General features: G+C 39.1%; 2 protein-coding genes across 12 annotated transcripts in view; one reads left to right on the forward strand and one right to left on the reverse strand.

The window, feature by feature from the left end:
* KCNAB2 (potassium voltage-gated channel subfamily A regulatory beta subunit 2) overlaps positions 1-9,371 on the forward strand; it is a 139,509-nt gene extending 130,138 nt beyond the window's left edge. For 7 of the 8 annotated variants that reach the window (XM_072426980.1, XM_072426982.1, XM_072426981.1 and 4 more), the window contains one exon: positions 912-9,371. In XM_072426980.1, the coding sequence (XP_072283081.1) occupies positions 912-1,001 (90 nt within the window). In that variant the 3' untranslated portion in view covers positions 1,002-9,371. The remainder of the gene's footprint in view (positions 1-911) is intronic. The other variant, XR_011922846.1, reaches the window with a different exon arrangement.
* A 4,976-nt stretch (positions 9,372-14,347) lies between these two features.
* CHD5 (chromodomain helicase DNA binding protein 5) overlaps positions 14,348-16,294 on the reverse strand; it is a 98,551-nt gene continuing 96,604 nt past the window's right edge. For all 4 annotated transcript variants that reach the window (XM_072426935.1, XM_072426933.1, XM_072426932.1 and 1 more), the window contains exon 40: positions 14,348-15,037. In XM_072426935.1, the coding sequence (XP_072283036.1) occupies positions 14,922-15,037 (116 nt within the window). In that variant the 3' untranslated portion in view covers positions 14,348-14,921. The remainder of the gene's footprint in view (positions 15,038-16,294) is intronic.

Genomic DNA, 16,294 nt, shown 5'->3' on the forward strand with positions numbered 1-16,294 from the left:
TTAGTTCATCGCATTTTGTACATTATGGTTTGCTGCATTAGGGAACTACAGTTCTAATGGACTTCAGTGTTCTCCCCAGGCCCTTTTAGCGGAGCGCACCACCCAGCACTTTTCTGTAACCACACGGCTGTTTTTGAGTGGTTACTGAAAAGTTGGGTTACAATACAGGGGCCACTAGTTGCCTACAGCTTTTTCCCACCCAGCTCAAAAACAATTCTAGGAAGAATACTAGATTAGTGTTGGAACTTGACAAAAAAATTGGACACTTTTACCTTTTTTTTACTCAACACATAATGTGTTTGTGTTGTGGGGCAGTAAAAGCACATTACCTAATGATTTGAGTGGGTCCTTAACTCTATCCAGATATAAAAGCATACTAATTATTATCATTACACTGGACCAGCTTTGTGATAACAACAGTTGGTATATACCTGGGCAATGTCGGCAAGGCCACTTGTATTCTCCACCCTGGGCAAGCATGATGGGGTAACAATGTAGGGGCATAGTTTTGAAATCAGTTGTCACCTGTCACCTGAAAATGAGCCCTTATGGCAACATCATTGAGTTTTTAGAGTGAATGCTGCAGATTTTGAAGTATTGAAATTAAATTTGCAGTATTCTCCCTGGTAATTTGTTTTAAGCTGGCTGGGAAGAATCTGTTGGTGATGACCCCTGTATTTAACCCAACATTTCTGTAACCACCCAAAAACAGCTGGGTGGTTACTGAAAAGTGCCAGGTGGTGCACCCAGCTTTACAGGCCTGTGGAGAACACTGCATTTGGATTCACAATAACATAATAAAGCTTTATGAGATTTCAGTGATTGCGATTACTTCTACTTTACTATTGTGTTCCCTGTGTTGTACAAGTTGTATTGTCCTGACTTTGCCTTTTCTTCTTTTATTGCCATAGGTCCTTCCAAAACTATCGTCTTCTATTATACACGAGATTGATAGTATTTTGGGCAACAAGCCATATAGCAAAAAGGACTACCGATCCTAATGCAGGAAGCTGCATTTCTGGACTGTCCTTCTTCTGCTCCAGTTCTTCTACTTGCCTGCTTTAAGCTTTACTCAATCCAAGTGGAGTGTGGTCGTATCAAGAAAAAACAAACACAACATTTCCAGATAACGCCAGTTAACTGTTCAAAAAGTATTATAAATGTGAAAATACCATGCGCTTAATGTATCCAAATCTCTGCTAATTTGTTTAGCTGCACAACAAGTAGTCGCATAGGGCAGGCGCTGTCTGTGGAAGTGGGAAACTTTTTTTTTTTTTTTTACACGTCACTGTAAGAGTACGGGCACTCCATACCATGGCGGCGGATGTCTTGTGGTCTGAAAATGCATGTTAAAGTAGCCAAACAAATTACAAGGAATAGGTGATATTGCAGAAAGCACCTTTCGTCTTAAAGTAGACCTTGCAGTAGAATGCAGACTGCACTTATTGGATCTGAGCCTCCTTCTACTGGAAAAATAACTGCAGATAGTACTTGAAAAACTTATTTCTTAGAAAAAAGTTGGACTATGTTCTAAACTACTCCTTGTCTCTTGCATTGCAGGAATTGACCTTGCTGTTCTTCTGCGAGATTCCTGGGGAATGATGAGTAATCCCCAGTAAAGTTTTGTGAGAAGACACTCAATGCAGGAGCATCTTGCACAAGGTCCTGGACCCTTATTGTTCCCAGGATATTGTTGGAAGAATAGTGAGCTCTCCATTTCCTGGAAGAAGCTGAGGATAAGCCAAGTATGTACAGTGTTCTCCCCAGAAATGTTTTTAGGCTGGGTGGCAGCCACTGCATTCAGTAACCTTCCAAAAACAGCTGGGTTATTACTGAAAAGTACCGGGTGGTGCACCCAGATAAAAGGGGCTGGAGAGAACACTGATTGAATCTAATGTTTTTCACAAGTACTACAAAGCCACGATTTTTACAGAAGTTGGCCTTGATCTAAGAAGTGGTCATTGCTTGTTCTCGAAGGTTCACTTTAAAATATAAAGCTTTTTTTCCTTTTTTGTTTCGTGCCTCAGTCTTGTCACTGGACAAGGTGGGATACAGGCGGAATGCACAAACGCTACGCTATGCGAGTGACCGTCACACTTCAATATGTTCATCTTAGTGAACTCGAGCTTAGTTTGAGTATTTCATTGACTGTTTTTTTTTTCAATAGAAATCGGGGCTGTTGCTTTAGCAAAATGCTCTGGTTTTACATGTTGCATAGTAATATGCAACCTTTACTCGTTCTCTTACTCGTATAGAAAGAACTGGAATTTTACAAGTTGGGAAGTCTTTAACTCTGCTTTAAATCTTATACCTCATTGAGGGAAACGAGTCTGGTTTAACAGCTTGATTTCAATTTTTCCTCAAATTTTTTTTTTTATATTTTTTTTGCAAGTGTCTTTAATAACAGTCTTAGAACTTTGTATAGTTTATTTCTGGGTCGCTACCTTTTTTTTTTTTTTTTTTTTTTTTTTTTTTGCATTGTGTCTCAATCAGGGATGGGAGATTTGTTGTGATTCTCTGCTATTGCAGTCTAGTTTGACGCTGAATCCCCTCAGCAGGGCCAGTCAGTATTCTGCGTTTGGAACAAACCATGATTTATTTTAGGATCTTCTCATTGCATATCTGTTTAGTCATATCTCTATCACAGACTTGAAGGTAACCTCTATCGAGAGAACTCTGAATTTTGTGCTGTTTTCTTTTTGACCTACTAAACGACGCTTGCACTAGACCGATGATTAACAGGCGTATTTAATAAGGCAAAAAGCACAGAACAGTAAACCCTAGCAATTAATAAACCCTATGTAACCGACCTTACCGATTGGTTGCTGCAGGTTACTGCTTGTTTGCATGCCATTGCTCTATGCACAGCCTTATTTAATAAGCACTATGGAAAGTCGAAGATTTTAAAGTACTAACCTCTCATGCTAAGCACAGACAGCCATTTTGAATCTTGTGGCACCAATTGGCATCAGTGAGGCATGAGACCAGTGTGCCTTAGTGGTGACACTAATTGCTATGGAGCATCGTAGACGACGATGTTTATTTGATGGCTTAGCAGACAAAATGGCCGCCAACCGCGTGTTTGCAAATCGAAGGTTTAGAAAATTATTCATTTTGTAGCCCAAGGATTGATTGCACATATAGACCCTAAAAGGGACTTGTACACCTAGCTGTGTGTTTGTACAAAGCTATCACCTTTGTTTTTTACATTAGACCAAGTGTGCCCACCACGTCCTCCATTTGTAACATATGGCACTGCAGGAAATCGTGTCACGGATTGATGTATACAATAGTAGACCGTGTATAGTTTGTGGCACCAATCCATATGGGGAGTCTGCTTTTTCCTAGCAGTATGGTTATTTCTGATCATCTTTTCTGGGAAAAGGTCCAAAGCGCACAATTGTGATGTAAAGCACTAGAAACCATTGACTTTGTCTGTTTCACATCATCTGGGTTAATTGTAAGAGGGAGGGGATAGACATAACTTCAGTAAACTACACTGCACAGTCTCCATTATCACACATTAACATTTGAATTTGCTTCATCTATTGCAAATTTATATTTACCAAACAGTTCAGGTCAGTTCCTGAGTAGCCACGATGTAGGTACCTGGAATGATTTTTGGAATGTTGACATTTTATTGTCTGTAAGTTCCAACTTTAGCCAGGACTTGGTTTACCCAGTGTTGGACAAAATGGGGAATGGTTATAAGCTGAGTTGAAATTGCATTTCTGTGTCCCATTTGGGAAAATTAATCTCCACCTCCTGAGCTGGTAAATTTTAGGCAGAATTGCCTTTAATTAATTCCAGACATTCTCTATTGATATATGGTTAAAAAATTGTACAATGCACTGATACTGCTATTTTAAATGTTTAAACTGGAAAATCAAAAATAGAAATACAGAAGGGGTACAGCCAATGTTTTCTGGCATTGCTTGAGAGCCCTATTTTCAAAAATGTTTTGGTCACTATAAAAATGATTGCCTGGGAACATCTCAGCCCTGGGCCTTCCTCTCTAAAGGTCAGGGGTTCCCAACTCTGCTCATTACAGAAATCCCTAAGGTCTGAAAGATGTTGAAAGCCATGCTCATTCCTATTGCAAGAGAAAAGGCAACCCTGCCCGTGAGATTTAATGGGGGTTGCAGTCCCAAAACCATGACGGTATTTTTGCCCTGTGCACCCCACTCAAATCTTAACATCATTTATGAGCTTTGGTGGAGTTCTGTAGGGACCTCAATTTCCATATCAAACTTACGTTTACGAAAACGGGCCAGGGAGAGAGTGTTTTTGAGCCATTGCTTTGTTAGGATAAATATTTATTTTTGTAGACTTTTACACAATTATCAGGGCTGGCCTTCTTCCCTACTAGTCCTAAAGCAAGGTTAAGCATGGGAGGGAGTAAGCTGCCCCTTGACTTTTTCCAGAGTCTGTATTTGCATATCTGTCCACCCAGCTTTCAGAACCCACTGGCCACTTCAGAAGACAGTATGAGCGCGGAGCTCCTGTTCTCTGTGGTTGCAGGGTTGATTACAGGGTTTGTACCTTAATTTTTCCTGGACTCAGAGCCTTCATCTAGGATGTCACTTTCACAATAGCCATTTGACAACCTACAATGTGTTCATGCTAGCAGTGTTTCTGGTAGCTGTGTGTAGCTCTGTTGGGTTAAGTATTAAGTCCCAGGGCAATGCAATAATTATCACAGCAGCGCCACTGACAGGGTCTTATGTGTAATAACTCACAGAGATTTACTTTCCCTCTAAATTCCTGTTTATGGAGTATGGAGTGGTAGGGGTTAACAAGAATCTGCCACATAAAATTAGCATCCAAAATATCCAAACCTGAGCAACAGTTAATCTGTCGTCATGTCATGGTTAAGAAATGATTTTCTTACTAGACTGCTGCTTGTCCAGGAGCACTCAGTCTCCTAAATGAGCATCTTGCTTCCAGCAAGGTTGAATACATGATTTTAATTAACGTCACAGTCATGATATTGTGTAATTAATGCAGCATCCATGCCGTATAATTACTGGAATAACAAAATGAGTTTAGTCTTTTTTTGTAGTGTAAGTAACCAGTATCATTTTTAAAGATTGCTGACCATAGCTCCGTGCCCTCTGTGGTGTACATGGCCAGATCCATGGTCATCATCATAATGAACTGGTCTCAAGTTTTCAGCACCAAAGGCATTAAATGGGCATCAAAAGTCTGTTACATTCTGTCCATTGTCTTTAATTCCTTGGTATCATGAGATTATCATGGGTGCTTATTTTTCCATCAGAATGGACACAAATAATTTTGCTGTGCATTATCCTTGTTATTATTTTTAATGTTTGCAGGTAATTAAGGTCATGTTGATTTTTTTTTTCCTAAATTGAGTTTTAGCTCTGTATAGGAGGGCATCCTGGGACAGCAGTTTGAGCAATAGTTTAACAAAACTTGCCAACAAAGTTTTGTGGCTTGTAACTAATGTACATCTGTGTATGATGTGTTGGGATAGGGGGTTTACAGGCAGTTCTCCAACATGCCCCTTATGCATCTTATTTAAATATTAAGGCATTGTTTACAGCACATGGGGGTTAGGCTTTCCATTTATTGCATCCTGAATTGTGATAACATGCAAAGCACCGTCTTGTTGATACTTCTGAACCTAGCCTTACTTAGAGCACTTTACTAACTTACCTCCAGGACCAGCCAAGGGCTGTGTCCTAGTTGAGTCCTTCTCTGCTGAAGCTGATATGTTACTAACGGTTGTTCTACATACCCATAGAATGTCTGGCAGCTGCCCTTCTTTACCAAGTACTCCTTAAGCAGGGCAAACACCGACAAATTCCCCATCTTTCCACAGCTCTTATTATCCTGGGGAATGCTGCCCCATACAACTTTTCCATTGTTTGTGCAGTTCACTGTTTTTTTTGGAGGCCTCTGAACATATTTCAACAACTATTCTTGACAGTGTACACATTTGAGGTTATCTCTTTGCAATACAAAACCTTGCTGTGATCTGTTCCTATACTGAGAGCCAACAAAGTAGAAGGATTGCAGAACTTGGCTAATCTTTACTTTGCTTACCAAGTGCTCTTTTATTACCTAATATTCTTGTCTTGCTTTCTGTTTATGCGTTTATCAAACTAATTTTTACAATGTGATTGATGCTCAGGCAGTGGTGTCATAGAAAAGACCACAATGGTGGATGAATGGTGGGGATGAATGTTACAGATAAACCATCGAATCCTGTCTTGTAAATTTGTTCCCCAACCTGCCTTAGGAGTCCTGGGGTGGATTTTTGGCTACAAAAAACCCAAGGTCTAGTGCAGCTGGTCCTGGTATTATCATGTTGAATTCATCCTATATGATGGCAACTAGTGGGGGGTCCCCCACTTCCAGTGAATGCAAATTCCTCTAAGAAGCCACTTTACAGTAAATTAAAAACTTGGCTAGCGCTGCATAGCCAATTATGTTAAAAGAATGAATACTTTTTTTTTAACTAACTTTATTTACTAAAGAGAGCCGGGGCTCACTGTTGCATCTTTCTCCTTATACCAGTGGCTGGTCACAGCCAACCAGAAGTCAGCGCACCCTCATGTGACTGCGCTATTGTTCCAGTGGCACCACTCTGTTGAGCATTGTCAACCTTGGACAAAGCAGTCCCTTACTAATTGGCAGATTATTGTAAAAAAAAAAATGAAAGCTACTAAAATTTTAAGGGTTTTTTTTTTCCCATAAACTTTAATTTTAACTTTGTGATAACCATTGACTCTCTCTAAATAGAAATCTGTGTTATAGATAGAACACAACAGCACAGATTCAAAGTTTATTTTGCAAAAACAGAAGCTTTAACTTTATTTGGCTGACATCAGCCCTTCAATAAACGAGGAATCAACAAGGGAATATAAAGTAGTAATTAATCTACCTGGTAGTTACCATTGCAGTGCAAGCTGCTGCTAGTATAATCCAAGGCAAACCCTAGATGAATGCATGTCATCTGTACAAAGGCAGAAAGGACCACTTTGGATGAAGCCACTGAATGTAATCATATTACCATTTTTAATATTACCATCTTTTTTATTTTTCATTGTTTTGCATAAGTGGTTACCCTGATTACGATTTGTTTCATAGGCACGGGGTATTGTATACCTAAAAAACACACATGTATATTCTATATGTGTGCACACTGGTAACCAAGGTATATTTAGCGACATGCTCGTTGCCATTTCTTGTTAAAAGAAAAATAGTGATCAATTAAAGGGCACCTAATTTAATGTTTACCCATTTTTATTGGCTTTTGCCTCTACCTGGGGTTCCATTAGTAGGATTTTTCTCTCACTTATGGCTTGGAATAGACTATGTGATTTTCTCTCAATGTTATTTTTAATCAATTTGGCAATTAATATACAAATCTACACTTTGCATTTGACTATAAGTATTTGATGTTCATGCACATAATCAATCTGTATGACGATTTGATTGGATAGAATGGTAATATCAAAGTAGAAAATTGTTGTTTCAATTTAATGATCGTATTGTGATTTATCACTAAACTAAAAATGGTTTTGATTTTAATACAAAGGGTAAACCAATCAACCATGAAAAAATGCATTGTACCCAACTGATGGGCACTTTAGTGAAAGTTGTCAGTGGGACGGTAATATTACCTATGCAGAATGTGATGAATCACAAGATAGGATGTAAAGAGAAATCTTAAACAGCAACACAAACGGAAATAAAAATGCTTTTTGTTGGTAACGAAAGGAAAGGCTAGAGCCCCAATAATTGTAACTGTTGGAGATTTTTCTTTATTCCTATCTGTCTGATGAAACTGTCCTCGAGGGGACAGGAAGTGAGAAAAATCTCCTAAATGGTCCCTTGGCTAACCATAAAAAGAAGGGTCTTACATATTTGCAATCTAAAAAATAAACAGGGAGAGAATTTCATATTTGCTATTTTTTTACCATATTTGAGTACTATATGACACATGATATCTGGTTCTGTTGGGTCGTCCTCTAGTGGAGGTGGTATGTCATTACTATCCATTCAGCCTCATAAATGCATTCACTTTGAAATTAGAAAATTACCTCTATACCTTGTGGTAAGTTGATACAACATAGAGAATTTTGGTGACCTAAAAAGTATTGCTGCACTGACTTTTAGTTTATTCATGAAACCTAATTAGTAGTGGTCACTTATCTTAACAAAGCGGTGAATCTGCCCAGGTTTGCCGCAAACAAAAACTGGTGTTCACCTTGCCTACTGCATGGTGGGCAAGGTGAACCGCAGCTGTGAGCCAATTTTTAGGGTACACTGGGTTCCCTCTGGGTCGTACTGTTTTCCCTACATGTATCAACTGATGTTCACCTTGCCATTGCACTGTTGAGGTTCACAGTAGCCATTGTTCATCTGATGGAGTTTGCCAAATAGCAAGTTGAACCAATGTTGGGATCTATTGTGAACTTCATCCCTAGTCCTAATACATTGCAGCTAGTGACAACTTATCGCTCACAATAAAACTTGCTATTGCCCTTTTGGTGGTCTTATCACTTGTGGCAACTCTGCATTGTCTGGATTGCCAGGAGAGCTCACCTGCCCTTAGGGCATCGTTCTCTTGCTGCTGAATCTCGCTCCAATGAGGAAGCAGAAACGAAATTACACTTTGCTGGTTCAGGTAGTGAGGGATGCTAGAGTTGCCGATGATTGGTACCTTATTGGTCCAATACTAGGCCAGGGTCCGGATCTCCTAGTATAACATTTTCCCCATACATAGCCATCCATAGTTTGGCATTAGAGAAGCAGAATTATAATGAGCATACAGTCCATGCTGTTTTTCGTTGAATTGGTAAAATGTTCATTCTTCAAAATGTTTTAATATGATTTATTTGAATTGGTACCTGCTTTGACTGTGAACAATTTTTACTAGATCAAAACCTATACTTTTATTTTACTTTTTAATTGCAATTTAGAAACTTTTTGTATATGCTTATTATATGATCTTTTTGTTATTTTTGCTATTAAAGTGCTCCTGTTGGCCGAACCCCACGTGGCCACCATTTTGTTAATGGAGTTGATCAATTCATTCTAGCTGGCGCTTGTTCCAGCCTCACACTGAATTGATAGGCTAGCGCCAGGTTACCGCTTTAATTTTACATTCAGGACATTCAAGAAGGTGTATTGAATCTGACTGCCTGAATCACGTTTAGTCCATGTGTAAATAAATGCTGTTTTTTTATATTTCTGTACATATCTTGGTTGAATTGAGCTGCATTACATTATGGACTGAGATTGCAGTGTGCATTGTGCTTCTTAATGGAAGTTCAGAGATAAACAACTAATGTATTAATGGAATGACAGCAAAATAATAAAGAAAAATGAGAAACTTACACTTTTTGTGCTGCCTTTTGTTGTGGGTCCGGTGCTCCTGGGGGTCCAGTACATGAAAGGTATGGTAGGTCTATAGGTCTCCTATACAAAAGGTACATCTCAAGTAAAAAAAAAACAAAAAGAATATAAAATGTACTGCTAAAATCTGTTACAACTTCCTCATTTTAGGCTGTATGCAATTTGTATTTTGGGACTAATGCCCATTGCAACCAAATTATAAGGTTTAAAGGTGGATTCATACTTTTGTGACATCTTGGTTTCTATGAATGGGCTGGCAATGCACATAAACTTTTTTGTTTTTCAATGTCACAATGTATGGTATTTGTACTGCAGTGTGTGTTGTGTGCTGGCTTCTACTATACTGTAGTAGTCAACACCCAGAGACCAATGCAGAGGAGGTATCACCCACATATTACTATAGGCTACTAAAGTGCAGAAGTCTGAATGGGCCTTTTCTTTTGGAACGGGTGCCTTGGACCTTTTTGTGAGCAAAGGTCATCAAATACTTATATGTCCCACCCACATTTACCAGCATCAATATGTGCTGGTTGTTACTTTCCTTTAAAGCCTCCCACTTGGTACAATTTTCATAAATTCCCTGTTCATATATATTTCTAATTGTAGACTCATAGATGGGCAGTAAAAGGAAAACATTTGTATTCAATTTTATGTACCTGTGTGCATTTTTAGGAAAAATAATTGTTATAGGTGCACAATGTGTGCAACTAGATCGAAACAAAGTCATATAACATTACCAGAATCTATGACAGGGGTGTCAAACTTTGGCCCTGGGGCCAAATCTGACCCCCAATGTCCTTTTTTTTGGACCCCAAAAAAATCCTAAATATAAACTGCAGCTGGCCTGCCACTGCATTGAAATAGTGCCGCTACTACAATTCATCACGCACGTCTATAGACCAGCAGGCTCTCTGCCTTTGCATGGCCCCGCATTGAACTGTTTAGTAGCGGCGCTATTTCAATGAAAAGGGAGTTTCAGCGGCGGGCCACTCATAAGATTTAGCTCTGTACTGCCCACGTCTGGCATTTCTAGTACTCCCCCTCAGCTGTACTTTTCCTTGCTGCTCCAAGGCATGGACTTGAATGGTTGGATTTTCAAAGAAGAATATTGTTATTATTATTGTTAGTCTGTGCAAAAAGGTTACCACTGAAATTTAACTCGGAAAGCTACAAATAGAGAAAGAGGCATAAGATTTTTTCCTAATAAAAAAAAAAAAAAATATGCCTCTTTCTCTATTATAAGCTTGTTCCAGGTTGAATGTGAAGCAAATCCTCTTTGTTTCCGTATGAAAAGGGTTTATATCTAATGAGAAGAAAACATTTCCTCAATAAATTTTTCAAAATTTGACACCCCTGCTCTATGACAAATGTGTTCCTGATCATTAGTGGAGGTGACCCAGTGCTAGGTCTAAAATTATGAATGTAGGTATTGTACAGGGGACTGTTTGGGTTTAAAACCCTTTGCTATATAGACAATCCTGTTTTCTGGATTATTAAGCCCTGACCTGACCTATACTAACTAAGCACCCTTAACCCATCAGTAAGTTATGCCTAAATTAAGTGCCACCCATAAAAGAGATAATCAGCCAGACTGTTATTGTACTAGACCACAAGACCTACTACACTCCATATTCTAACATACCTGATCGGACATGTCCTCCTCCCACCACCAATCCATAGGAGGATGCTTGTGATAAGAGTAATGCTCGTTGATCCTTAATGGAAGATAGTTACTGGAGTAGTAGAGACAAGTGGCACATTTCCACAAGAGAAAAAGTTTACTTCAAGCATTGCCAAAAAAAAAAAAAAATCATAACATTCAGCATTAAGATATAAAAAACTTTAACAAGATTAGGTTATGTAAAGGAATCTCTTCAATATTGCAATGAACTAAAATGCATTCAATGATCATTAGCAAGTTGGCTGCCAGGCAAACCCTTCTGAATGGCCCCTTAGACAAAATGTGTGATTTTTTCAATTGAAGTCATGCTTCATTTTTTTCTGTAGAAGTAAAACACTGGATTTATTCCTTTCTGCATCCCCATTGGAAATATTTACTCACTCTATACCAGAATCAGTGTTCACCCAAGTGCTCAGTGGACACAGACAAAAAAAAAATCACCATTCTGTGTGAAATTATCCATTTTATGGAAAAGGTAAACACTTTTTTTCATGAATGTCTTGCCCAGGAAATGGACAAACGGTACAGAAGCATAAAGGGCAAGACAAGACTAGGTATGTGCTTCCTATACACCGACTATAGACCCTGTTCCCAGACCATTCATGTTAACAAGAATGTAGTTCACGTGGTCTGTAAACCATGGCTGGAAGAGCACCAGATGGAAACAGGGTTCATGCTATGGGTACTAAGAACAATTTTTGTCCATGGTGACCTGACAAGCAAACCATGTGCTCACACGACCTGCACCTACCACCGCTATCCTCTATGCACCCAGTGTGACAGTGAGTTTTGTTTATACATACCGCAGAATAGCGGAAAATAAAAAGATCAAATGCTTTGGTGGTATAAATGACACGTTACGGTGGTCCACATACCTGTTTGATTCAAAGTCTTTAGTGTTAACAGCCATTAATTCCTTTTATGTAAGCAACAAAAGCTGCAGGAGTTGTAAGGGATCCAACCAATTTCAAGCCCATATGATTGCTGGTCTTACCTGCAGGTAAAGAAATACTAAGGCCATCTACCCTGTCCATGAAAATGAATATAGACCTCACCAAGCCGATCATACTTATTTGTAAACGCAGGCTGAAGAATTTTTGCAGAGAGCCCTCGTCTTAACCTTCTTGTCCAATTGACCTCCCGTGTCACTGAATGGACAGACTCCATGTAACGTTCAATTTATCCAGGTGCCATAGCAGACTCCAAACAACACCAAAATACTATCAAAGTGTAATACATCTATTAGTAATATAGATCTTTTTTTTTTTACAGTGTTAGTCGATTTTTTGGCAAACTAATTGAACAATAACTAAAGGATGGCACAGCAAAATTATTAAAATAGGAAAAATGATAGAGGCTTTACCCTCCTGGGTGGAAGGTTAGTCACATGGAAAATCTTTAATCCCACTCGATTTTAATTAACAGTTACTAGTTAGCAGCTTATCTGCACAATCCCTACCTGCTGAGAGTGAAGCCATTAACACCTTCTCTTTCAGCTCTGGGAAATCTTTATTTCCTAGGAGCAGCCACAAAACACAAGCTGTTCTTAAAGGGTCAGGCGATACAAAACTGATAAAACTTTAGCTGATAAATAGACACAACTTAGCTGATTTAAGCTGCGTACACACCTGCAATTTTTCTCGTTGGAAAGGATCTTTCACGATCCTTTCCAACGAGAAAAGACTGCACGATGCATGAACGATGCTGTACATACAGCACCGTTCATGCTCTATGGAGAGGGGAGGGGGAGAGCGACGGAGCGGCACCCTGCTGCGCGCTCTCCCCTTCCCTTTCATTAGGATCGGTCATCGTCCATGGATCCGCCAGGACGGTCGTCGGACGATGGACGACGACCGACTGTACACACGGCAGATTTTCGCCCGATAATTGGCCGATACCGATTATCGGGCGAGAAAAATTTGCCGTGTGTACACAGCTTAACTCAGCTATCTTGTCATCCCACTGCCCTTTGTACCATCCATGGTACTCTAATGAATGACTCAAGCATAGGAACTTTACACTACTAAATAATCACTGCAATACTGTAATTCAGAAGATCTGAGAACAAAGAACCTACAAGCAGGTGGAAATAGTTGGGAAAAGAGATCCTACAAGGGTATGAGAAGCATTTGGAAGAGTCAACCAAACCATCTAACAACTAATCCACAGGAACCAGAGGAACGGACCATTGCCCAAACCTGAGCATTCCTACTAAACAGGTTCCTGCCAATTAACATAAGTCACATCCACACTATATGTTTTCCAAAAATGTAACCGCAATAAATCAAATAAAGCTCCATTTTACCTCTGAATGGCCTCTTTTCTTACTGCATGGTATAGCTATCCACAAGAACATTCCACAATGGATTCAGTTTAGTTTCCTACAAGAGGGTATCAAGCAGAAAAGATTAGCAAAGACATGTTTGCCCTCCAAGACTGGAGATAAGACTATCATGAAATAACCTAGGTGATCCAGCAAACTTGGAATGGATTTCTTAAAAATTATTTGCCAATATATGGGAAATGTTTTAAATCCTGGATATGATCTATTCCAGGTTTGCTGGAATATCTGCTACCCAAGACAAACCGATTCTTCAGGCAACAAGTAACCTATTGAAGATGGGTAGAGGAGAAACTATGCAGGAACAATACCTGCAAGAGTCCAGCAAATTTGGAAGATTATCTTTATTTGCTTGATTCCAATTCCTGGTCAGTGATGCCATCCAGGAAAGCTGCATTTTTAGGAAGTCATCAATAAAGACTTCTATCATTTCCCTTATCCTTTAACAGACTCTAAGTCTCTGGTAACTTGAGGAATTTCCATATGTATAGAAATGGAGACCACATACCCCAATGCCCAATAAACTTTTTTGTTCCAGTGTCCTCAACCATCTGCAAAGATCTTTCCCTTTTGGTGCTTTTCATGCACCAATGAGCTTAAGGCTTTTTCTTTTCACATGGTTTACTTGTGAGTGAAACACATTAGTGAAAGGGATATAATCAGATTATGAGGACATGGGAATAATAGGAAGTGGGGGGCACTTTTATTTTAAAACACAAAAAGACGGGACAGGGAGCTAGCCTGTATCCAGGGTCAAACCAGGCATTAAAGGAACTTTAATGGAGTGGAGCGACATTGGTGGATGCAAGTAAAGAAGTCGTCCATTTGGTGCCTTTAGGTATCCTCTAGTTTTTGATTTTATAAACTCCCCATAATGCTTTAACATATCAAGTCTACACTGCTGCGATCCCCCAAAATAAGACGGACGTCATAGCGGTGGGCGCAGTTTTTTTTATTGAGAACATGAACAGACAGACAAGCACAATAGGTGGCTTTCACCTTTTGGCAAAATACAGCTACAAAAATTGTAGTATTAGTACTTTGTGTAGTGGTGGCAGCAATCATGGCAGCTCCATTATTCCAGTCATGAGGATGGCAGTATGGGAATGTGACTTTTTTTTTTTATATTTTGTATTTCTTCACACTGTGACCAGCTTATGTTATCTGAAGGGCCAAATAAGTGCATGCAGCTTTGTCAAACAAAATAGCCATAAAAGATTGAACAAAGTCAAAAAGCTGCATATAGGTTGGTTCCTCGACAACAAAGCTGTTTCCTTGAATAAGAAAGGAATTTTAAATATCGTATCCCCCTCCGTGTTTCAGTTTTTTTTTTTTTGTTTATTTTTTTAACAAGACAAACTTTTCAAGTCTTCAATAAGAAAGTGCAAAAAATGTACAAGGAAATTAAATCCCTTTTTTTTTTTTTAAAAGAAGAAGTTCGTTGGATGTTTTCTTTTGTAGGACATAAGAAATGTGGTAATATGGCTGTCGCTGGGCACGGCTTCCTTCTTAGTCTTCAATAAAAATGATATCGTGGGGTCTTCCCTTCCGATCTAAAGGTGTTCCGTCCATGAGGGACTCCACTGATTTTCTGTCTGGGTAACAAGGGTGAGGCCCATTCGACGCTAGGAGAGAAAAAAAAAAAAAAAGAGTAACCAATACATATCATGGATATAAGTTATTCTTTGAAGTTAAATTAGCCAGGGTCATTACCGAGTTGTTTTACTAAAAGAATAAAAATTTTCTAATTGGCCCTTTAAACCCATTTGTTTAATACATTTACTCACTTTCTTCTCTTTCCTGCATGGATAATCCTAATCCCCCCCACCACCAATGTCACTACTTAGTTAAAGAATATGAAGTAACAGTTTATGAGGTTACTAAGAAAAATAAAGCACCGTACAGGCATTGGTGATTGTTTTGGGAAAAAAATCTTTTCCCTGTACAATTTACAACAATGGTTTTTGGCAATCTGCCACACTGGATCACTAAATGACCAACTGCCAACAAGGACTACCGTGGTCTGCACAAGAGGAAACTTCCCCCTTGTGTTCCTCGGTCCAAGCCTTTACATAGAATAGAATAGGCTACATGGAAGTAATAATTCATGAACATTCACCCAAATCAATCACAATTGTATTGACAAATAACTATTGTGCATCTGTATACTTGCTATAGCCTTACCACAGGGGATGAAGTGGAAAATGAAGAAGGAAAGACAGTCCTATCAAAGATTAAGGCTACGTACACACCTGCAATAATTATCCTTAGAAAACGAACGACAGATCAACGAAAATGCACGAATATTTTGAACGATCGTATTGTGCACAATTCTGCACATGCTGAAACAATACCATCATTCAAATATAATCTACCAATAATGTACACACATTAGATATGATCGTTTGAACGGTGCAGGAAGTGACGTGTACAGGAGAAACAATCCAGGATCACTGAACAATCGTACACACAATAGATAGAGAACGATCATCGCCCAATCAGATCCGCCGGGAAGGTCTTTTGTTTGCAGCGACATTCCTCGTTCATTGGGCAGTCATTGTGCACTTTTTTCTGTGCAATTATCAGACGAACGGTCATTCGTTTCAAATCATAATTTGTGCCTAAGTTAGTGCCTAACTTTAGACAACTATTTTTTCTTAGGCAAAAAAAAAACAAAACTAGAGAATGAAAAGAAGTGATAAGTTATCAGAATTGGTCCTTTTAGTCTTCTGCGCAGCAGCTGTCAGATGGATAGGCACATCCTCCTATAACTATCTGCTGCAAGACAATCTGGGAGAGGAAGAGGATAGAAAAGAATGACAATCTACTTTGTGTGCTGCTGCTCCTTTGTTGTCCAATCCTAGGTTGGGGGCGTGTCAGTT

Source organism: Pyxicephalus adspersus, chromosome 11 (assembly GCF_032062135.1).
Source record: "Pyxicephalus adspersus chromosome 11, UCB_Pads_2.0, whole genome shotgun sequence".
In the NCBI taxonomy this organism is placed as follows: domain Eukaryota; kingdom Metazoa; phylum Chordata; class Amphibia; order Anura; family Pyxicephalidae; genus Pyxicephalus; species Pyxicephalus adspersus.